This window comes from Oncorhynchus kisutch, linkage group LG16 (assembly GCF_002021735.2).
Source record: "Oncorhynchus kisutch isolate 150728-3 linkage group LG16, Okis_V2, whole genome shotgun sequence".
Lineage (NCBI taxonomy): Eukaryota > Metazoa > Chordata > Actinopteri > Salmoniformes > Salmonidae > Oncorhynchus > Oncorhynchus kisutch.
In genome coordinates, this window is record NC_034189.2 from 10,217,571 (window position 1) to 10,242,036 (window position 24,466).

The 24,466-nt window shown below is 41.4% G+C and overlaps 2 protein-coding genes across 4 annotated transcripts in view; both read right to left on the reverse strand.

The window, feature by feature from the left end:
• phka1a (phosphorylase kinase, alpha 1a (muscle)) overlaps window positions 1-11,896 on the reverse strand; it is a 57,291-nt gene extending 45,395 nt beyond the window's left edge. For both annotated transcript variants that reach the window (XM_031791768.1, XM_031791767.1), the window contains exons 1-3: window positions 11,584-11,896; window positions 10,927-11,417; window positions 119-277 (exon numbers count right to left, since the gene is read on the reverse strand). In XM_031791768.1, the coding sequence (XP_031647628.1) occupies window positions 119-277; window positions 10,927-11,004 (237 nt within the window). In that variant the 5' untranslated portion in view covers window positions 11,005-11,417; window positions 11,584-11,896. The remainder of the gene's footprint in view (window positions 1-118; window positions 278-10,926; window positions 11,418-11,583) is intronic.
• Window positions 11,897-20,845: 8,949 nt separating this feature from the next.
• Window positions 20,846-24,466, reverse strand: part of LOC109906310 (liver-expressed antimicrobial peptide 2-like) — a 3,956-nt gene continuing 335 nt past the window's right edge. Inside the window, exons 2-4 of one of the 2 annotated variants that reach the window (XR_004203353.1) lie at window positions 23,386-23,564; window positions 22,452-22,819; window positions 20,846-22,400 (exon numbers count right to left, since the gene is read on the reverse strand). Coding sequence is in view for 1 of the 2 variants with exons in the window: in XM_031791769.1 (XP_031647629.1) it covers window positions 22,780-22,819; window positions 23,386-23,564 (219 nt within the window). In the remaining variant the exon portion in view is untranslated. Of the gene's footprint in view, window positions 22,820-23,385; window positions 23,565-24,466 lie in introns of both variants that reach the window. The other variant, XM_031791769.1, reaches the window with a different exon arrangement.

The following is a 24,466-nucleotide window of genomic DNA, read 5'->3' on the forward strand; positions in this document are numbered from 1 at the left end:
AGCCAGGAAGAGAAACAAGACAACTAAGGCTTTGCCACCTGGGACACACACACACACACACGGGCCCTAAACCGTGAGTCAACAGAACAGAACAGCAGTACAGACACACACACACTACCTGTTCCAGTTCATAGGCCTTGGCCTTGTCTTCATCTCTGTCTGCATTCTTCCTGTAGGCCAGACTGAGAGCCCAGACAGACAGGATGCTGTACACGTTGTCTCTCACCCAGGCATCGGGCTGATCTCCACTGGCTGGGAGGAGACCTGTGACTGGGTCCTGGGGAGGAGAGAGGGAAGGGGTTAGGGCTGATCTCCACTGGCTGGGAGGAGACCTGTTACATGTCAGAGGTTAGAGGGGACAGGTCAATGAGATATGGTCATACTGTAGGCATGGTCCCTATAGTGTATTAGGGTTGGGAACTATACAGATTTCCATTCCTTCATACCGTTGCATACCGTAAATGGTACTACCAGCAGTAGGGCTGGGCGATATATCAAATTAATTTAAAAGTATGTTTGTTTAAGCAAGATATTTATTTTACCTTTATTTATCTAGGCAAGTCAGTTAAGAACAAATGTGTATTTTCAATGACGGCCTAGGAACAGTGGGTTAACTGCCTGTTCAGATTTGTACCTTGTACCTTGTCAGCTCGGGGATTTAAACTTGCAACCTTCCGGTTACTAGTCAAACGCTCTAACCACTAGGCTACCCTGCCGCCCCAAATATGGAAATATGCAAATGCATGTATCGCAAGAATACATTTTTTTTATTTTTATGTCAGCTTGTTCTTATGTTGTCTTTGGTCTTGTCTCCTTCGCTCCTTCCCATTTACACACACGCCAAGCTCCTCCCTCCCACACCAAGCTCCTCCCCCACACACCAAGCTCCTCCCCCACACACCAAGCTCCTCCCCCTGCCACTCACAACAACAAAGATGGAAAATGAATGCTCAGTTTCTGTGGCGTGCAGCATTACGTTACCACGTGTGCTTCAGAGATTATTTATGAGACGTGTTCATGTTCTATAATGGCTGCTACCAGAAGTTGGTCATTATTAGTGAATGTGCATTTTGCATGGTTCTGGTTACAACTGTAACAAAAAGGGCATTTTTATAAAACAGATCAGTGATTATTGCAAAAAAGCAGGTTAAACTATTTGTATAAAATAATTACATTATTAGTGGGTCTTATGATTGTGGAAGGATTATATTAAGTTTAGATATAACTTCACAAGCCCTGAATTCATTAGATTATTGCTGACTGTTTGAAATGCAATGTATTTGACCTTTAATTGTACGACAAAGCTGATTTAGAGAAAATGTTTGGTTTTAAATCGAGATATATCTATCGTGAATTGCCCATAGAATTGAAAATAACAATAGAGAGATGATTGAGGCCATATCGCCCAGCCCTAACCAGCAGCAAACACAATGGGTGCCTGAGAGTTGGGCCAGTAAACGAAAGGTTGCTGGACCGAATCCCCGAGCTGACAAGGTACAAATCTGTCCTTCTGCCCCTGAGCAAGGCAGTTAACCCACTGTTCCCCAGGCGCCAAAGACGTGGATGTCGATTAAGGCAGCCCCCCAGCACCTCTCTGATTCAGAGGGGTTGGGTTAAATGCGGAAGACACATTTCAGTTGAAGACATTCAGTTGTACAACTGACTTGGTATCCCCCTTCCTTTCTGAAATAAAAAATATTATGTTTTAATGCTATGAAATGCTAACAAAGGCATTGTGATGTCACACAGGATTTGGAACTTTAGAACCCCTGTTGGCCAATCATTAAACAGGCTCCCGCCATTCCACTCACTGCGAATTTGGACTATTTGTGATAGTTTGAAATCACAAACAGATCACTGGGGACTATTTGTTGGCTGTTAGAGTGAACTGTCTAGAAAAAAAGTAACTAATCTGTCTCTCTTGTTTGTTTTCCCCACAGTTAACCTGTCTGCAGCCTGACAGATAGGAGACTGTACATGTAACCACAGTTGTTCTCTGTTTCAACATGAAGGCAGGTTTCCTCACTGCACTTGTCTTCCTCTGTGAGGTTTCAACAACTGCAGTGCTACAGAACTCCTCCACTTTGACAACTGCAGTGCTACAGAACTTCCCCACTTTGACAACTGCAGTGCTACAGAACTTCCCCACTTTGACAACTGCAGTGCTACAGAACTCCTCCACTTTGACAACTGCAGTGCTACAGAACTCCTCCACTTTGACAACTGCAGTGCTACAGAACTCCTCCACTTTGACAACTGCAGTGCTACAGAACTCCTCCACTTTGACAACTGCAGTGCTACAGAACTTCCCCACTTTGACAACTGCAGTGCTACAGAACTCCTCCACTTTGACAACTGCAGTGCTACAGAACTCCTCCACTTTGACAACTGCAGTGCTACAGAACTCCTCCACTTTGACAACTGCAGTGCTACAGAACTCCCCCACTTTGACAACTGCAGTGCTACAGAACTTCCCCACTTTGACAACTGCAGTGCTACAGAACTTCCCCACTTTGACAACTGCAGTGCTACAGAACTCCTCCACTTTGACAATTTTTGGTAACACCTATTTGTCATGCAAATGGCCACAGTTTATTGCCATAATTCTAATTTTTGTTGAAAAAGGTTCTGAGCTTTTAACGCATCTGTGAAAGTTAGCGCCAACATACCTAATGAATACTAAACATTTTGGTGACACCCCTGTCTCAAAAACAAATGCTTTTGACAGCTTGTAACTTCTGGAAATGAAACTTCTCCTCCCGACTGTGTCATTCATTCGGGATTAAAAGCCACACCCTGACCCTTGAGATCCTTTATTCTCTATTTAGGTTAGGTCGGGGTGTGACTAGGGTGGGCATTCTAGTTTATTTATTTCTAGGTTGGCTTAGTATGGTTCCCAATCAGAGGCAGCTGTCTATCGTGGTCTCTGATTGGGGATCATATTTAGGCAGCCTTGTCCCACCTGTTCGGTGTGGGATCTTGTCTACGTATAGTTGCCTGCGAGCACTACATTAGCTTCACGGTTCGTTTTTTTGCGGTTGCAAGAATTTTGTATAATTTAAATGTAAAAATTCAAAGTCTTGAATCCGGCGTTGTTTTGCGTTTCATTTCATAAACCATTTGCCATGGAATCGGTACATTTAAAATCTCTTCCCAACTATTTTGCAATCTATAATGCACAGCTGTCAATTTTTTGGTCCTTAAATGAAACTGGTATATACAATTTTCTTTAAACCAATTATGGTCTTTAATTCAGGGCCGACGGACAAGTTCCTTACTTTTCTCCCCCTTCCACTTGCCTCTTCCATTTTTGCAGTAATGTTGCAATTAGTTGGTTGTAATTTTGAGTACAGTAGACATTTGCATATTTGTGTTAGCTGCATGTGTGACGTAACTCCACCAGTACTATTTATGATATAATTTAAAGACTATAAAAAAATAGGTATAATGTTGTTGTTTTTAATCTATTACTATATTTGAGTTTAACAACAATATTTGTTGTATGATTTGTTCTGTTTTTTTTCTGGTGGATTAAATTGAAATTGCAACCAACTTTTATGACTTGTTTTAAAAAACAGTGATATTTGGGAGATAGTTCCTTTTCAAATATCTTAAAGTGCATGGTTGTAATCTGAATAAAGGTGACATTCTAGAACATGGGGTGAGACATTCTTATTCGGATTTTAGTAGAACTTTTGTATGACTGAAGTGCTTAGTGAGAGGTCTAATGCTTTAACCTTTAATCATTTCTGCCCTCTGAACTCATATTCCTTATATAAATGGGCCAGTTTAATTTTGTCTGGCTTGCCGTTCCAAATACAAAATAATATTTTTTTACTCATATCGTTTTAAAAACTGGTTGCTAGGTGTAGGCAAGACCATAAGCAAACTGGGATATGACTAAAGAGTTCAATCAGGGTAATCACTTGATTTATTAGAGACAGGTGCTCTTCTGATAACATTCACCATCTTTTTGATATTATTGATCAAGTAAACACACAGAAGACCCCTGTCCTGCTGGCTTCACTGGATGTTGAGAAGATGTTCGACAGGATGGAGTGGAGCTTTCTGTTCTCAGTCTTAGAAAAGTTCAATATGGGCCCAAAAGCATAAAGTTCCTATACTGTCATCCAAAAACCATGGTGACTACTAATGGTCTGAATTCTGACAGATTCCCTTTGGGACGTGGCACAAGACAAGGATGCTCGCTGTCCCCCCTGCTCTACTTGTTGGGGGCGGAACCTTAGGCAGAGTTGATAAGGATCAATCCAAGTATTATGGGTCTTTGGCCTTCAGCACAAGATTTTGCTCTACGCAGATGATGTCTTGCTCTACATATCCAACCCTGAGAAATCCCTCCCATTTTAGACACAATTGCTCAGTACGGCAAGTTTTCAGGATATAAAATACATTTGAACAAATCCACTGTTTGCCCTCTCAGTCTTACACTCAACAGCTCTATGAAGACGTTCCAATGGAAAACACAGGGGTTTCAATACCTCGGGATCTTCGTAGCACCAGATCTGAATAGCCTTTTCAAGGAAAATTATCTCCCACTCCTGGATCGAATCAAGAACGATCACTAAACCTGGATCTCCCTCCCAATTAGCCTGGCCGGCAGAATTAATGTAATCAGTATGAACATCCTCCCTAGATTGAACTATTTATTTCAGATGCTCCCATGCTATCTCACAGTTTCCTTTTTCAACCAAAGCATCACCAAATGTATATGGGGCAATAAAAAACCTAGGATCAAGTTTTCCACTCTATCGAAACCTGAATCTAAGGATGGTCTTGCCCTTCCCTCCCTTCAATTGTACTACTGGTCTGCCCAAATCCGCAACATGCTAACATGGATTACAGAACAGACAAGAATTTTGATTCAGATAGAAGCCCAATCCTGTGGTTCATTACCCCTCAGCTCAATTATATTAATTAATAACTTTAGTGAAGTGGGCAACATAGCCAAAACCTTTGTGATTTACAGCACCCTACTAGCATGGAGGGACTGTAAGAAATACCTTGGCATATCCTCCCAAAAATGTTCTCACTCGCAACCCAGACTTGGAAAATGCCCTGAGTGATGCCAACTTTCCTCTTTGGCCCCGTTCAGACCTCTTTCATCAGAACACCACTACACTGAAATCCTTTCAAGAGCTCTGCAGTGAATTCAATGTGCCAAGATCCATTTTTTATTTTTTTTTATCTTCAAATTAGACACGTAACTTCCTCATGTGGAGCGGCAGGGTAGCCTAGTGGTTAGAGTGTAGAGGCGGCAGGGTAGCCTAGTGGTTAGAGTGGAGGGGCGGCAGGGTAGCCTAGTGGTTAGAGTGGAGGGGCGGCAGGGTAGCCTAGTGGTTAGAGTGGAGGGGCGGCAGGGTAGCCTAGTGGTTAGAGTGTAGAGGCGGCAGGGTAGCCTAGTGGTTAGAGTGTAGAGGCGGCAGGGTAGCCTAGTGGTTAGAGCGTTGGACTAGTAACCGGAAGGTTGCAAGTTCAAATCCTCGAGCTGACAAGGTACAAATCTGTCGTTCTGCCGGCAGTTAACCCACTGTTCCTAGGCCGTCATTGAAAATAAGAATTTGTTCTTAACTGACTTGCCTAGTTAAATAAAGGTCAAATAATGTACTTCCAAGGGGAGGTTTAGAGCTCAGCTGAATGAAGTTGAGACCCTTCTTGCTACAATCTATCAACGGAAAAAGACCACTAGAATCGTTTCTGAGAAAGGGGGATCCTGCTATACTCGTTTGAAATGAATCAGGGAAAAGGACCTTTGTCTGCCTATCAGTTATGGGCGGGTGGCTGTTCCTCTACTAATGTAACAATGAAAAGAATTGAATTACACATTTTTGTAAAAAATGTTTTTACACCCCAGTGAGACTTCATAGAATGAATAGACATTTATCCTGATTGTAAAAGATGTACACTACTGTTCAGACGTTTGTGGTCACTTAGAAATGTCTTTGTTTTTGAAAGAAAAGCACATTTTGTGTCCATTGAAATAAAATAGATCAGAAATACAGTGTAGACATTGTTAATGTTGTAAATGATTATTGTAGCAAAACACCAGTCTCAACGTCAACAGTGAAGAGGCGACTCCGGGATGCTGACCTTCTAGGCAGAGTTGCAAAGAAAAAGCCATATCTCAGACTGGACGAGAAAAATAAAAGATTAAGATGGGTAAAAGAACACAGTCACTGGACAGAGGAACTCTGCCTAGAAGGCCAGCATCCCGGAGTCACCTCTTCACTGTTGACGTTGAGACTGGTGGTTTGCTGGTACTATTTAATGAAGCTGCCAGTTGAGTACATGTGAGGCGTCTGTTTCTCAAACTAGATACTCTAATGTACATGTCCTCTTGCTCAGTTTTGCACCGGGGCCTCCCACTCCTCTTTCTATTCTGGTTAGAGCCAGTTTGCGCTGTTCTATAAAGGGAGTAGTACACAGCGTTGTACGAGATCTTCAGTTTCTTGGCAATTTCTCACATGGAATAGCCTTCATTTTTCAGAACAAGAATATACTGACGAGTTTCAGATGAAAGTTCTTTGTTTCTGGACATTTTGAGCCTGTATTTGAACCCACAAATGCTGATGCTCCAGATACTCAACTAGTCTAAAGAAGGCCAGTTTTATTGCTGCTTTAATTAGAACAACAGTTTTCATCTGTGCTAACATAATTGCAAAAGTGTTTTCTAATGATCAATTAGCCTTTTAAAAGAATAAACTTGGATTAGCTAACACAATGTGTCATTGGAACACAGGAGTGATGGTTGCTGATAATGGGCCTCTGTACACCTATGTAGATATTCCATTAAAAAATCTGCCGTTTCCAGCTACAATAGTCATTTACAACATTAGCAATGTCTACACTGTATTTCTGATCAATTTGATGTTATTTTAAATGGACAAAGAATGTGCTTTTCTTTCAAAAACAAGGACATTTCTAAGTGACCCAAATCTTTTGACGGTAGTTTACCTCTGAAAGTGGAACCTATATGCATGTATTTTGGAGTTGTTGAGATTACCAGATTTGGGCAATCTATACATACTGCTGCACAGAAACCACTAGAGGTACAGTTTGATATGAACCCATGTCTCTATCTTCTTCAGCAGGACTTTGTTCTTGATCCTGACAGAAAATGTGTTTTTGACTATCACATACTTTGCTAAGATATATATTGTTCTATTGTGGGTTTCTAATTCTTCTCCTTCAAATGTGGATTGACCAGATTGTTGACTTTCTCCCTCTTGAAAAGCTCACGTATGACCTCCGCAAGAGACAGCCCAGGTTTGACAGACTCTGGTCTCCACTACTCAACTATATTTCACATTGGACAGAGTGAATGGGGGTGATTAGGGAAATGAGCAGATACATGTTGTGTCAGCTCGTCGTCTCAGCTAAGGCTGGAAATAGCCAATAGGAACGCTGATAGTGCTGCTGCAAGTTTGTTTGTTTTGTTTGATATTATTTATGTTTTCCACATCTGTGAATGTGGAAGCCTGTCACATCTGTGAATGTGGAAGCCTGTCACATCTGTGAATGTGGAAGCCTGTCACATCTGTGAATGTGGAAGCCTGTCACATCTGTGAATGTGGAAGCCTGTCACATCTGTGAATGTGGAAGCCTGTCACATCTGTGAATGTGGAAGCCTGTCACATCTGTGAATGTGGAAGCCTGTCACATCTGTGAATGTGGAAGCCTGTCACATCTGTGAATGTGGAAGCCTGTCACATCTGTGAATGTGAAAGCCTGTCACATCTGTGAATGTGGAAGCCTGTCACATCTGTGAATGTGAAAGCCTGTCACATCTGTGAATGTGGAAGCCTGTCACATCTGTGAATGTGGAAGCCTGTCACATCTGTGAATGTGGAAGCCTGTCACATCTGTGAATGTGGAAGCCTGTCACATCTGTGAATGTGGAAGCCTGTCACATCTGTGAATGTGGAAGCCTGTCACATCTGTGAATGTGGAAGCCTGTCACATCTGTGAATGTGGAAGCCTGTCACATCTGTGAATGTGGAAGCCTGTCACATCTGTGAATGTGGAAGCCTGTCACATCTGTGAATGTGGAAGCCTGTCACATCTGTGAATGTGGAAGCCTGTCACATCTGTGAATGTGGAAGCCTGTCACATCTGTGAATGTGGAAGCCTGTCACATCTGTGAATGTGGAATGTTGGTTGATTGAAAAACAAGAAAACTTTATAAAACTTTAAATTTAAGAACAAAGAAAATAAATTAACAGTAGTATAATCTCCCACCATAATAATCTTGTATTGCTTGTAAGGTTGATCATTTATTAGATATATTTTCAAAAGAAACGTGGATTATCATTATTTGGTCCATAAAGGTTAATGAGACATATCTGTTTATGGTCCAATAACATATTTAAAATAATCCCATCTACCTTGAGGATCTGTTTGAACAATTTGCAAATTCGGATCAAAATTACTGTTAATTAATTTCATCACCCCTTTTGAGTTTCTTTGCCCACAGGAGAAGTATATTTCACCCCCCCAATCTAAAATTGTTGAATGAGTTTCCTGTAAACAATATAATATATTTATTCTCTTTAAGCAAGGTAAATACTGATAGTATTTTCTTATTATCTGCTCAACTGTTACAATTAGAACTGGCTATACTTATTTCACCAATTACCAATGAGATACAATAATTAATTAGTAATTTTTAGAATAGCCATGGAGTACTCTTTGTGTCTCGTAATATTTGATTGTCAATATACAGTTTATCGACTACGAGACCTACACACTTCCCTTTGAATTTATTCTCCTTGAAGATTGGGTACAGAACTTTGCGCCGTTTTGTAATCTCCCTCGGGAAATTATCATTCATGCCTATTTTCGTGCCAGCGAGTCTTTTATCCATTACTGTATCCTTAAAGAAATCCAATTAGGCAGCGATTAGGCACTCGTATCTCTGTCCTTTTTTGTCCGAAACAGTGTACACGTTCGAGTGGGATTTCATCGACAGCATCGAGTGGGATTTCATCGACAGCATCGAGTGGGATTTCATCGGCAGCATCGAGTGGGATTTCATCGACAGCATCGAGTGGGATTTCATCGACAGCATCGAGTGGGATTTCATCGACAGCATCGAGTGGGATTTCATCGACAGCATCGAGTGGGATTTCATCGACAGCATCGAGTGGGATTTCATCGACAGCATCGAGTGGGATTTGAAACGCTGTAAGAAATCATTCCTTAACTACTCTTTCAGGAAATTCTCCTTCTCTTTCTTGAATACCAGTAAGTTTACTCTGATAAATCTAGTCTGTATGTCAATTAAAGCTTCTCTCAGAAAGAGGTTCTCTGTTTTAAGTTCATTAACGTCCGTCCATTTTAGCTTGTTTGTGTCTTTCTCCATTGTCGCAGATTTTTCCGTCACTCATCTCGAGGCCTTCAACTCCTTTATATATCTCTGTGCTGACTAATTCAAGTATGCCCAGTTTGTCATTTATCAACTTTAACAAATCACTTTCCACCCTTACCAGTCCCAGTGGTGAAAAGCATAAATTGTCTGTATCCGTCGAGGAGTCGCGTTCTTTTGGAGATTGATGCTCCTCGTTTCTCCGTCATGTTTGAGTGTTGCTTGTTTTTGTAATATTTGACGATACATTTCTCTTTATTTCGCCTTATGATTTCTTTTGTGTTGTTTTCCAGATTGAACATTATTAACCCATGAGAATAAGAAGTTATAATATATAGTCTAACTTACAGATATTGAATATTACGTTTTTATCTTGAGACGATCTGCACCGCTGTGTTCAGTCCGCCATCTTGGAATCTTACAAAACAGGTGAGTACTTGATACATTGGAAAGAATTTACGAAAAAAACTGAGCAAACTAGAATGCTATTTGGCCCTCAACAGAGAGTACACAGTGGCAGAATACCTGACCACTGTGACTGACCCAAACTAGAATGCTATTTGGCCCTCAACAGCGAGTACACAGTGGCAGAATACCTGACCACTGTGACTGACCCGAAATTAAGGAAAGATTTGACTATGTACAGACTCAGTGAGCATAGCCTTGCTATTGAGAAAGGCCGCCGTAGGCAGACATGGCTCTCAGGAGAAGACGGGCTATGTGCACACTGCCCACAAAATGAGGTGGAAACTGAGCTGCACTTCCTAACCTCCTGTCCAATGTATGACCATATTAGAGAGACATATTTCCCTCAGATTACACAGATCCACAAAAAAATCAAAAACAAATCAAATGTTGATAAACTCCCATATCTATTGCGTGAATTAGGCCGTCATTGTAAATAACTATTTGTTCTTCGCTGACTTTCCTAGTTAAATAAATGTAAAATCAAATGTTTTTATTTTTTAAATGCCACAGTGTGACATCACAGCAGCAAGATGTGTGACCTGTTGCCACCAGATAAGGTCAACCAGTGAAGAACAAACGACATTGTAAATACAACAAATATTTATGTTTATTTATTTATTTTTCCTTTTTTAACTATTTGCACATAGTTACAACTCTGTATAAAGACATAATATAACATTTGAAATGTCTTTAATCTTTTGGAACTTCTGTTAGAGTAATATTTACTCTTAATTTTTTATTGTTTATTTCATTTTTGTTTATAATCTATTTCACTTGCTTTGGCAATGTAAACATATGTTTCCCATGCCAATGAAGCCCTTTGAATTGAAATGGAATTGAGAGAGAGAAATAAATAAGAATAAGTGATACGTCGTTTCAAAGGGAGCTTTTGTGAGCTTTCTCTAAAACCAACGTTCACGCTATGTAAACATGAATGTTCTGCAAGCTGGTGCGTGCAACAGTCAACATGTCCCAACGCCACAGACAGACAGTAGGTTAGTTTAGAGGTCAGAATGGATGGCCCTAAAAAATATATAGCGTTATAGCAGAAGGGACAACACACAAACAACCCTCACTTGATGTCGGAGTATGGTTTGATGCACTATCCGGGCATAGTTGTCCAGTTTCACTCCCGAGTTGCTTCGACTTCTCATGTTGTTGGGTTGATGATACTCGTCCGTATCCGTGGTTGAGCAGAGAAAAGGAAGCTTTGAGTTCTCCCCGAGACTCGCTTCGGCATTAGCCTACTTCACAAATATCTCTATTGTTTGACACGACGAAGTTGAGAGGTGATAGGAAACGTTAAGTTACAAATGTTACAGTAGTAGTCTACTATCGCTGCACCGCCTCCAAACGTCCTGGTATCGATGAGCGAGCTATGGCTGTAACATAATTAACACTGTAGGTTGAAATCCGATATCGTCCTGAAAATAAAAAACACCATCAGCTGTTCCAACCTAGAAGTTCCACGAATCAACCTGGTACACGCAGAGAAACCATACACAACCCGCTCTATGTTTTGACTGTATCGCCTTTGTTGCTGTCGAATTCTTCAGACAGCGAGTTTCTGCAGAGAGAAAAAATAACCTCTTAACTCATGTAAACATGGTGCGAACTAAAACCAGGAAGAGTGCAAAACTATTCAAACTATTACACAATCAAACTGACAACTGAAACAATAACCCAAAATAATGTATCCGTAATTTATAAAGATATAATTATGGTATAGTCACCGGGAGATTTGAGGCGTGTTATTGGAGATATGTAGGGAACTGTTTTGTTTTTAGGTTTCTGCAAGGACAGAGGGACTGCAGCGTTCGATTGTTTTACAACACAGTACCAGACAAACGTTTATTTTTACTGTTTTCTACGTTGTATAATAATAGTGAAGACATCAAAACTATTAAATAACACATATGGAATCACGTAGTAACCAAAAAAAAGTGTTTAAAAAATCCATATAGATTTTATATTTGAGATTCTTCAAAGTAGCCACGGCTAAGGGCTGTTCTTATGCGCAACGCGGAGTGCCAGGAAACAGCCATTAGCCGTGGTATTTTTTAGCCGTGGTAAATATATATTTTTTAAACTGGGTGGTTCAAGCCTTGAATGCCTATTGGCTGACAGCCGGGGTATATCAGATGGTATACCACCAGTATGACAAAACATATTTTTTACTGCTCTAATTAAGCTGGTAAAGAGTTTATAGTAGCAATAAGGTTTGTTCAAATAATGATTGGCATACTTTCATTAAAAAGGTTATTTTGACAGAAAAAAACGTGATTTGTTGTATCTAGTTTCCTAAATTAGCCAAGGACAGAGATAGGGATTTTGTGGTTTTACTTCATTCTCCACACTGGCCAATTCTGCGATTCTGACACAACCATTAATTCATACATTGTGCCCCTGGACTGACAGGATGGAAGTTCAATATGTAGAAGGCTAATGTGAGCTAGCTAATGTTGTCATGAAAGGAAATTAGGCTAGCAAGCAACATTTTAGCCAGGTAGTCTAGGACAACATAAATAATAATGATTGGCATACTTTCATTAAAAACGTTATTTTGATGAATGTATTTATACTATTTTGACCTTCCATACATTTCTTTGTATATATCCATTAAAATGATGCCAGATTAGGTTGAGAAACGTTGCCTGACTGTCTGTCTCTTCCCGACTCCCGGTCCCTGCTGTACAAATGCATTCCTATAGGACAGCTGGAGACTGAATTTGAATGTTGAAACAATATTGCAAATGCTGGAGAGACAGACAGCAAGGTTAAAACAAATCTCCGCTGTTGAAAACTAAATGTTAGTCTAAAAGAAATGTGAGATAATGTCTAGATGCTTTTTATAGTGGAGATCAATTTTATAAATTGCCTGGCTGGGCTGATGAGACAGTGGATTGCTCAGTCAGACGGGACAGAGTAAATAGGCATTTTAACGTCATAGGGCTGTTCCGGTGGTAACTTGTGGAATAGACACCGGCTGGAATGCGCTTTTAACCAATCAGCATTCAGGGATTAGACCAACCCATTTTATAAATATATAGGTGTCTTTTATACTGATAACAAGTAGAAACAGGTGCCATTAATACAGGCAACGAGTGGAGGACAGAGGAGCCTCTTAAAGAAGAAGTTACAGGTCTGTGAGAGCCAGAAATCTTGCTTGTTTGTAGGTGACCAAATACTTATTTTCCACCCTAATTTGCAAATAAATTCATAAAAAATCCTACAATGTGATTTTCTGGATTTGTTTTTCTCATTTTGTCTGTCATAGTTGAAGTGTACCTATGATGAAAATTACAGGCCTCTCTCATCTTTTTAAGTGGGAGAACTTGCACAATTGGTGGCTGACTAAATACTTTTTTGCCCCACTGTATAATGTGTGTGATGGGATGTGTAGACAATATGGACAGCAGATGGATAGAATATGTAGCATATCTGAAGAATAGCCAATGAACAGCAATAGTTGAACAGCATAAGCCTTGACGAGAATACAGTCCATACAGTTGAAGTCAGAAGTTTACATCCACTTAGGTTGGAGGAACTAAAACTAGTTTACATACACTTAGGTTGGAGGAACTAAAACTAGTTTACATACACTTAGGTTGGAGTCATTAAAACTAGTTTACATACACTTAGGTTGGAGGAACTAAAACTAGTTTACATACACTTAGGTTGGAGGAACTAAAACTAGTTTACATACACTTAGGTTGGAGGAACTAAAACTAGTTTACATACACTTAGGTTGGAGGAACTAAAACTAGTTTACATACACTTAGGTTGGAGGAACTAAAACTAGTTTACATACACTTAGGTTGGAGGAACTAAAACTAGTTTACATACACTTAGGTTGGAGGAACTAAAACTAGTTTACATACACTTAGGTTGGAGGAACTAAAACTAGTTTACATACACTTAGGTTGGAGGAACTAAAACTAGTTTACATACACTTAGGTTGGAGGAACTAAAACTAGTTTACATACACTTAGGTTGGAGGAACTAAAACTAGTTTACATCCACTTAGGTTGGAGGAACTAAAACTAGTTTACATACACTTAGGTTGGAGGAACTAAAACTAGTTTACATCCACTTAGGTTGGAGGAACTAAAACTAGTTTACATCCACTTAGGTTGGAGGAACTAAAACTAGTTTACATCCACTTAGGTTGGAGGAACTAAAACTAGTTTACATACACTTAGGTTGGAGGAACTAAAACTAGTTTACATACACTTAGGTTGGAGGAACTAAAACTAGTTTACATACACTTAGGTTGGAGGAACTAAAACTAGTTTACATACACTTAGGTTGGAGGAACTAAAACTAGTTTACATACACTTAGGTTGGAGGAACTAAAACTAGTTTACATACACTTAGGTTGGAGGAACTAAAACTAGTTTACATACACTTAGGTTGGAGGAACTAAAACTAGTTTACATACACTTAGGTTGGAGGAACTAAAACTAGTTTACATACACTTAGGTTGGAGGAACTAAAACTAGTTTACATACACTTAGGTTGGAGGAACTAAAACTAGTTTACATACACTTAGGTTGGAGGAACTAAAACTAGTTTACATACACTTAGGTTGGAGGAACTAAAACTAGTTTACATACACTTAGGTTGGAGGAACTAAAACTAGTTTACATACACTTAGGTTGGAGGAACTAAAACTAGTTTACATACACTTAGGTTGGAGGAACTAAAACTAGTTTACATACACTTAGGTTGGAGGAACTAAAACTAGTTTACATACACTTAGGTTGGAGGAACTAAAACTAGTTTACATACACTTAGGTTGGAGGAACTAAAACTAGTTTACATACACTTAGGTTGGAGGAACTAAAACTAGTTTACATACACTTAGGTTGGAGGAACTAAAACTAGTTTACATACACTTAGGTTGGAGGAACTAAAACTAGTTTACATACACTTAGGTTGGAGGAACTAAAACTAGTTTACATACACTTAGGTTGGAGGAACTAAAACTAGTTTACATACACTTAGGTTGGAGGAACTAAAACTAGTTTACATACACTTAGGTTGGAGGAACTAAAACTAGTTTACATACACTTAGGTTGGAGGAACTAAAACTAGTTTACATACACTTAGGTTGGAGGAACTAAAACTAGTTTACATACACTTAGGTTGGAGGAACTAAAACTAGTTTACATACACTTAGGTTGGAGGAACTAAAACTAGTTTACATACACTTAGGTTGGAGGAACTAAAACTAGTTTACATACACTTAGGTTGGAGGAACTAAAACTAGTTTACATACACTTAGGTTGGAGGAACTAAAACTAGTTTACATACACTTAGGTTGGAGGAACTAAAACTAGTTTACATACACTTAGGTTGGAGGAACTAAAACTAGTTTACATACACTTAGGTTGGAGGAACTAAAACTAGTTTACATACACTTAGGTTGGAGGAACTAAAACTAGTTTACATACACTTAGGTTGGAGGAACTAAAACTAGTTTACATACACTTAGGTTGGAGGAACTAAAACTAGTTTACATACACTTAGGTTGGAGGAACTAAAACTCGTTTTTCAACCACTCCACAAATTTCTTGTTAACAAATTATAGTTTTGGCAAGTCGGTTAGGACATCTACTTTGTGCATGACACAAGTAATTTTTCCAACAATTGTTTACAGACAGATTATTTCACTTATAATTTATAACTTATAAGTTTGCATACACTGAGTTGACTGATGACTTTAAACAGCTTGGAAAATTCTAGAAAATGTGGTCATGGCTTTAGAAGCTTCTGATAGGCTAATGACATCATTTGAGTCAATTGGAGGTGTACCTGTGGATGTATTTGAAGGCCTACCTTCAAACCCAGTGCCTCTTTGCTTGACATCATGGGAAAATCAAAAGAAATCAGCCAAGACCTGAGAAAAAAAATGTAAGACCTCCAATAGTCTGGTTCATCCTTAGGAGCAATTTCCAAACGCCTGAAGGTACCACGTTCATCTGTACAAACAATAGTACGCAAGTATAAACACCATGGGACCATGCAGCCGTCATACCACTCAGGAAGGAGACGCGTTCTGTCTCCTAGAGATCAACGTACTTTGGTGCGAAAAGTGCAAATCAGTCCCAGAACAACAGCAAAGGACCTTGTGAAGATGCTGGAGGACACAGGAACAAAAGTATCTATGTCCACAGTAAAACGAGTCCTATATCGACATAACCTGAAAGGCCGCTCAGTAAGGAAGAAGCCACTGCTCCAAAACGGCCATAAAAAAGCCAGACTACGGTTTACAATTGCACATGGGGACAAAGATCGTACTTTTTGGAGAAATGTCCTCTGGTCTGATGAAACAAAAATAGAACTGTTTGGCGATAATGACCATCGTTATGTTTGGAGGGAAAAGGGGGAGGCTTGAAAGCCGAAGAACACCATCCCAACCGTGAAGCACGGGGATGGCAGCATCATGTTGTGGGGGTGCTTTTCTGCATGAATGACTGGTGCACTTCACAAAATAGATGACATCATGAGGCAGGAACAGTATGTGGATATGTTGAAGCAACATATCAAGACATCAGTCAGGGAGTTAAAGCTTGGACGCAAATGGGTCTTCTAAATGGACAATGACCCCAAGCATACTTACAAAGTTGTGGCAAAATGGCTTAAGGACAACAAAGTCAAGGTATTGGAGTGGCCATCACAAAGCCCTAGCCTCAATCCTATAGAAAATGTGTGGGCAGAACTGAAACAGTGTGTGCGAGCAAGGAGGCCCACAAACCTGACACCAGTTCTGTGAGGAGGAATGGGCCAAAAGTATTGTGGGAAGCTTGTGGAAGGCTACCTGAAACGTTTGACCCAAGTTAAAAAATGTAAATGCAGTGCTACCAAATACTAATTGAGTGTATGTAAACTTCTGACCCACTGGGAATGTGATGAAAGAAATAAAAGCTGAAATAAATCATTCTCTCTGCTATTATTCTGACATTTCACATTCTTAAAATAAAGTGGTGATCCTAGCTGATTTAAGACAGGGAATTTGAACTAGGATTAAATGTTAGGAATTGTGAAACACTAAGTTTAAATGTATTTGGCTAAGGTGTATGTAAACTTCTGACTTCAACTATATTTAGTGCATAAAAAAGGAACTGTTTCAGTGTATTCACTATACTGTGTTAACCAGGAGGGGGCGGCAGAGACACACGTTTCAATACCACAGTCCCCTGTGTGTGTGTGTGTGTGTGTGTGTGTGTGTGTGTGTGTGTGTGTGTGTGTGTGTGTGTGTGTGTGTATGTGTGTACTTGTGTGTAGCTGTTAACGTGTTCTATGAGTGGTTGTCAAGTGCTCACTGAGTGTTCAACAGAACAGATGAGTATAGAGGTTCTCTCCTCTACCCCTCTACCTCTCCTCTACCCCTCTACCTCTCCTCTACCCCTCTACCTCTCCTCTACCCCTCTACCTCTCCTCTACCCCTCTACCTCTCCTCTACCCCTCTACCTCTCCTCTACCCCTCCACCCTTGCTCTCCTCCGCCTTTCCTCCACCTTTCCTCTATCCCTCCTCTCCTCCACTCCTCTATCCCTCCACCCTCCTCCATCTCTCCTCTATCCCTCCTCTCCTCCACCTCTCCTCTCCTTCTCCACCCCTCCTCTATCCTCCTCTCCTCCACCCTTCCACTCCTCTACCCCTCCTCTCCTCTCCTCCACCCTTCCACTGCTCTACCCCTCCTCTCCTCTCCTCTCCTCCACCCCTCCCACCTCCACCCCTCCTCTCCTCCACCCCTCCCTCCTCCACCCCTCCTCTCCTCCACCCCTCCCTCCTCCACCCCACCCCTCCTCTTCTCCACCCCTCCTCTCCTCCACCCCTCCTCTCCTCCACCCCTCTACCCCTCCTCTCCTCTCTTCCACTGCTCTACCCCTCCACCTCTCCTCCTCTCCTCCTCCACCCTCTCCTCCTCCACCCGTCCTCTCCTCCACCCCTCCTCTCCTCTACCCCTCTACCCCTCCTCTCCTCTCTTCCACTGCTCTACCCCTCCACCTCTCCTCCACCCCTCCTCTCCTCCACTTCTCCTCTCCTTCTCCACCCCTCCTCTACCCTCCTCTCCTCCACCCCCTCCACTCCTCTACCCCTCCTCTCCTCTCCTCCACCCTTCCACTGCTCTACCCCTCCTCTCCTCTCCTCCACCCCTCCCACCTCCACCCCTCCTCTCCTCCACCCCTCCCTCCTCCACCCCTCCTCTCCTCCACCCCTCTCCTCCTCCAGCCCTCCTCTACCCCTCCTCTCCTCCACCCCTCATCTCCTCCACCCCTCCTCTCCTCCACCCCTCATCTCCTCCACCCCTCCTCTCCTCCACCTCTCCTCCACCCCTCCTCTCCTTCTCCACCCCTCCTCTCCTCCACCTCTCCTCCACCCCTCCAATCCTCTTCCACCCCTCCTCTCCTCCTCCACCCCTTCACCTCTCCTCCACCCCTCCACCCCCCCCCCCCATCTCTCCACCACTCCAGTGGATCCTAGGATGGAGGCTCGTCTGTGGGTAGATCATCTGGGTTGGAGTGAAGACCTCCTCTGAGCCACAGGCATGCTGGTTGTCTTTGTGACTCATTGGTTCATAGCCCCAGTCTATGTCCCAAGTGGCATCCTACTACATATGACTAGGGCCCATAGGACTCTGGTGAAAAGTAGTGCACTACATATGACTAGGGCCCATAGGACTCTGGTGAAAAGTAGTGCACTATAAAGGGAATGGGGTGCCATTTGGGACCCATACTGTCTCATAGAGAGCACACACACACACACACACACACACACACACACACACAGACAGACGTAAACTAAATGCACAGGAGAACTTGATAATGTGTCGAGTCATCAAATGCTTTTATGGGGATGTCTGTTTGACACATGTACATGCGTACGCACACACACACACACACACACACACACATGCGCGCATGCCACTGCACCACAGCAGAACCTGAGACGGAGCTGCATTTCCAGACAAAATGTTAAAAATATAAAACAATTAGAGTGTTATTTCCCCAAATTTGAAACCCTTATTCAAGGTTTCAAAGACCTCTCTGATGAGAGTAGGCTACCCGTCCTGTTGGGGGAGGACACAGACTGTGGGTTGACAGAGCACTACATTGAAGACCTCTCTCATGGGAACAGGCTACCCGTCCTGTTGGGGGAGGACACAGACTGTGGGTTGACAGAGCACTACATTGAAGACCTCTCTCATGGGAACAGGCTACCCGTCCTGTTGGGGGAGGACACAGCCTGTGGGTTGACAGCGCACTACATTGAAGACCTCTCTCATGGGAACAGGCTACCCGTCCTGTTGGGGGAGGACACAGCCTGTGGGTTGACAGCGCACTACATTGAAGACCTCTCTCATGGGAACAGGCTACCCGTCCTGTTGGGGGAGGACACAGGCTGTGGGTTGACAGCGCACTACATTGCTGCCTGCCATAAGATGAGGGACAGTGTCTGACAGACCAACCAACATGTCCTCTACGCCTTTGTTATTGTTATCGTCCATTGTTTGGTTATTTTAACCTTTGATTATTGCTGTTACTGTTGTCCCGTTGACAACATTGTTTACCAAAGTAAGCTTTGGCAATATGTACATTCTTATGTCATGCAAATAAAGCAAATTGAATTGAATTTAATTGAGAGACAGAGAGAGAGGGGAAGAGAGGGGAAGAGAGGGAGAGAGAGAGAGAGAGACAGAGAGAGAGAGAGAGAGAGAGAGAGAGAGGGGGAGAGAGAGAGAGAGAGAGAGAGAGAGAGAGAGAGGGGGGGGGGAGAGAGAGAGAGAGAGAGGGAGACAGAGAGAGAGAGAGAGAGAGAGAGAGAGAGAGAGAGGGAGACAGAGAGAGAGAGAGAGAGAAGCAAGAAAGAGACCCTCTCGGCTAACTGGTCTCTGATCACCACTATTCTATCTCTCTCTATGATACATACTTGGCTGACCCTGACATTGTGCAAGAAACATTAGACCTGCAGATGTAGGATCTTAATTTGATCACTATTTTCTTGCTGAGAATTTTCCTGTCGATGAGCTTTGTGATTATATAAATGTAATGAAAACCCACACTAGCGCACGCTTATACTAAGAATATTGCACTTAGTATTGCATCATGTAGTCTGCTTTTTGCCAACCAATAGACTAACCACCAATCAAGCAACATTATGGACTAAACGTTCAAGTCCTGTTGCTGCAGGATTATTTTGCTGTGACAAAATAGGTCTAATTAAGATCCTACATCTGTAGCAATCCCAAATACCTATGCTGTACATACCTATGCTGTACATGTTTATGAAACCATATAGGTTGCACACAGTCATTATTTCTCTATGCCAAAATAGATCATGATGAACTGCGTTTAATATACCCTGCATTGCAGTTTGGTTAGAGAACTAAAGTCAAATGTATTTCTGTTCGCAGTACTTTTATTGATTTTGTAGCACCTCATTTAAAATCTTTGTATTTTCTAACTGACTTGGAAATTATTTTTCGGAAAAAATAGTATGTGTGATGCATGCTCAAAGCCAGAAGTATGTCGACAGTTGAGTTTTACAGTTTGGTTCATCTTGTACATTTGTCGGATCTTAATTTGATCTCTCGTCCTGCACTGCAGGAAATGCAGATGAGCTTCATGACTCATGTAAATTCACTGAAAACCCACATGAACTCACAGTTACATTATCAGTATTGCACTTTTCACGTAGTCTACTTTTGGCCAGCTAATAGCCTAACTGCCAATCAAGCAAGTTTATGGACTCAAATCCCATTGCTGCAGGATTATTTTGCTGTGACAATACCAGTCAAATTAAGATCCTACATCTGTACAAACATTTCACAAATATGTAAACAACGTCTATTCTTTATTTCCAAAGTTTGCGTTATGAAAATACAAGGATATTAAGAGACTGATATTAGTAGACCGTAGTAGACCGTTGTAGACCGTAGTAGACCGTAGTAGACACACGGAAAAGGGGCTTAAAAAGACAAAGAAAATCTGCCTCAGGGGTAATTTATTTACTCTTTATTTAGTATTGCACATTGTTTTGTGACCAGAGGAGATTGATATACGTTGGTATCTATGGCAACCACGTAGTTTGAGGAAGTATAATACAATGAATAGGATATTTTTAATGACATTTTGTTCAAATGAGTACGAATGATAACGAATGGTATAAATAAGATATCTTAATAAAAAATATATCATTTTGATGCTGTTCATCAGACCACAGGCTTAAACATAATTCCCAACCTTGAGACTAGTTGTAATCTCACAAAATACTGACTACGATATAAATACTTGTTTAATTACATACATAAAGTAAATACATATACGAAAACGATTTAAATATGTTTCTATATATAAAAGTAGAAAAAAGTGAGCATGCATAAACATGAAGTTGGATAGAGAGCACTTGGACCAAAGGCCATTGCAAAGACAGGAGACGAGCTCTCTAGTACATCTCTATATGCATAAAACATCTGGCCGAGAGGTCAAAGGTGAGGTCAATCATTACACATAACCATTGCTCCATGTCTGTTCTCACTCTCACTCACTCTCTATCTATCTATCTATCTATCTATCTCTTCCTCTCCCCCTCTACCTCTGGTTCAATGACACTACGGTCTCTCTCTCTCTCTCTCTCTCTCTCTCTCTCTCTCTCTCTCTCTCTCTCTTGTTCTCCCTTTCCCCTTTTTCTCTCTCTTTTTTTTGTTGTATAATTTTTTACCCGGAACACAAAGTTCCAAAGTCTGACGTTATGACATTGCCCTATCTCTCTCCACGTCACTATCAAGTATGATCAAAGTATGATATGTACCATGAAATGTATCTGATTCAGATTTGTTTTTTAAAGGCCACGTCATCTAATCCGATGGAACAGATACTGCACGACAGATGTAGTTGGAGGATAAATTCCTCGATGGCAAAGCGAATATAGTCACCATTACTTTGAATGTGAGTGTGTTGACTGTTAACATCTGGTGAAGCACTTTGAATGACTATGTTTAGGCGCCTAGCTACTGTTTTATCTCTGGCCAGCACCCTGTATGAAATATTAGTAGAATATTGAAAACCTTATAACTCAAAATCCATGTGTCTGTCACATGTACATGCTGTTCCCCTTGGTACGGTCCAAAAGCTAGCATTCAATATCACATCTTCACTCGTAGAACAAAAAAAGCGTTATCTAGAACCCAGAAGGGTTATTTGGCTGTCCTCATAGGAGAACCCTTTCTACCTGAAACCAGAAAGGGTTCTCCTACGGAGACACCCGAAGAACCCTTTTAGAATTATTTTCCCTAAAAACGTAACCCAACCCTTTGCCTAAGGAAAATCCTAAAGGACGATACATTCTTAGGAACATCTCAATAAGGGGTTTGTTAAAGATGCTTTAACCTGTAATATTAGGTTAAATCTTACCCTTATCATCATGTCATCTGCTTTAACCTATAATATTAGGCTAAATCTTACCCTTATCATCATGTCATCTGCTTTAACCTGTAATATTAGGCTAAATCTTACCCTTATCATCATGTCATCTGCTTTAACCTATAATATTAGGCTAAATCTTAACCTTATCATCATGTCATCTGCTTTAACCTGTAATATTAGGCTAAATCTTACCCTTATCATCATGTCATCTGCTTACTTTGGTAAAGTCAGAAAGATAGAGTAAAATATAGCAATCCCCTTTGCCTAAGCAAAATCTTCAGGAATATATATATATTTTAGGTACCTTAACCCTACATTTAAGATATGTTAACCCCTCTCATACTTCAGCTATACATTATGAATACAGAGGTTGTTTTGCATAGATAGATGTCAAGCCACATAATGTCTGCATGTTTGGCTATGTAGAGGAGAGGGAGGGTATGTCCATGGAGAACAGATTGGGAAAAATGTTGGGAGCGTTCCTCCATCTTCTCTTCTAGGACTTGATGGGTTGGCTGAACATGCAGTGGCCACCCCTGGAGAGGAGAGGAGAGGAGAGGAGAGGAGAGGAGAGGAGAGGAGAGGAGAGGAGAGGAGAGGAGAGGAGAGGGAGGGGGGAGGGAAAGAGAGAAAGAGAGAGAGGGGGAAGGAGAGGAAAGAGAGGAGGTTGAGAGAGAGAGAATGAGAGGGAGAGAGAGGGGGAAGGAGAGGAAAGAGAGGGGGTTGAGAGAGAGAGAGAGAGAGAGAGAGAGAGAGAGAGAGGGGGGGGGGGGGGGCAGTAGATACATTTATTTTAGAATGAATCAGCAACATGTTGGTGTTTTGTTCAGCTGTATTAAATGAAAAGCTAGTCAACGGGATCTTAATGAGACATTAACCTTCTGTTTCACACATTAACCCCTTGTTTCACAAAGCAAGACTAGACGAAAGGGCCTGACTGACGTGCTGGGCAACAATCTACGTTCATACATGGAACTGGGAGCCAAATAAGACAAGGTCAAGTCAACAATGTGGTGCTGTTGATGCAGCAGTGTGGCTTTGCACTGTAACGATTAGTTGTGACCCAGGTGTGTTGCCCAGGTGTGTGTGACAGATACCTTACCTGCAGATCCCAGTGGAGCACTCATAGTTGTTAAGACAGTACGCCCCGTAGGGTTTAGTACCCATGGTCCTCCACAAAGGGGTCATACGAGCCATCCGCTTCAGTGCCCTCTGACCTTCAGGCTGGAGATGACCAGAGCTGGGTGGGACATCCACAGACGGAACAGGGCTGGCAGACGCCTGATTGAACAGATATAATCAATGAAGAAGATCCAAAGGTACAGACAGACAGTTAAAGACAAAGGCTCAGTACATATATCATACACAAACATTATGAATGCCCATGGCAGTCAGTATGAATACCCAGTGGCAGTATGAATACCCAGTGGCAGTATGAATACCCAGTGGCAGTATGAATACCCAGTGGCAGTATGAATACCCAGTGGCAGTATGAATACCCAGTGGCAGTATGAATACCCAGTGGCAGTATGAGTACCCAGTGGCAGTATCAATACCCAGTGGCAGTATGAATACCCAGTGGCAGTATGAATACCCAGTGGCAGTATGCTCGCTCGGATAAAAAAATATAAAACTCACATAACATCAAACTGTTCAGTGAAATCCTTTCCATTTTTATTTGATTTAACCAGGCAAGTCAGTTAAGAACACATTCTTATTTTCAATGACAGCCTAGGAACAGTGGGTTAACTGCCTTGTTCAGGGGCAGAAGGACAGATTTGTACCTTGTCAGCTCAGGGATTCGAACTTGCAACCTTTCGGTTACTAGTCCAACACTCTAACCACCAGGCTACCCTGCTACCCTCTGTTTGAGGTGGTTATATTGTACAGTACTAATACACAGCAACGGTATGCAGCAATGCTAAATATATATAATGGGCTTTTATTTTCAAATGATTCTAAAGGGCTGTTCCAAAGTTCTGTAGAACGTCTAGGGAGGGAACAGGGCAGGCAGACACCTGATAGACAAATCAATGAGCTATCGTTGTTCCTGACTTATAAAATACAAAATAAATAGAAAACAAACCAAAAAAGATGACAAATGAAATCTCACTCAGTATTTCTCGCAGTAAATATTCCATTTAAACGGAAGAAACTCCTGAGATTGTGAGGAACTTCCACTG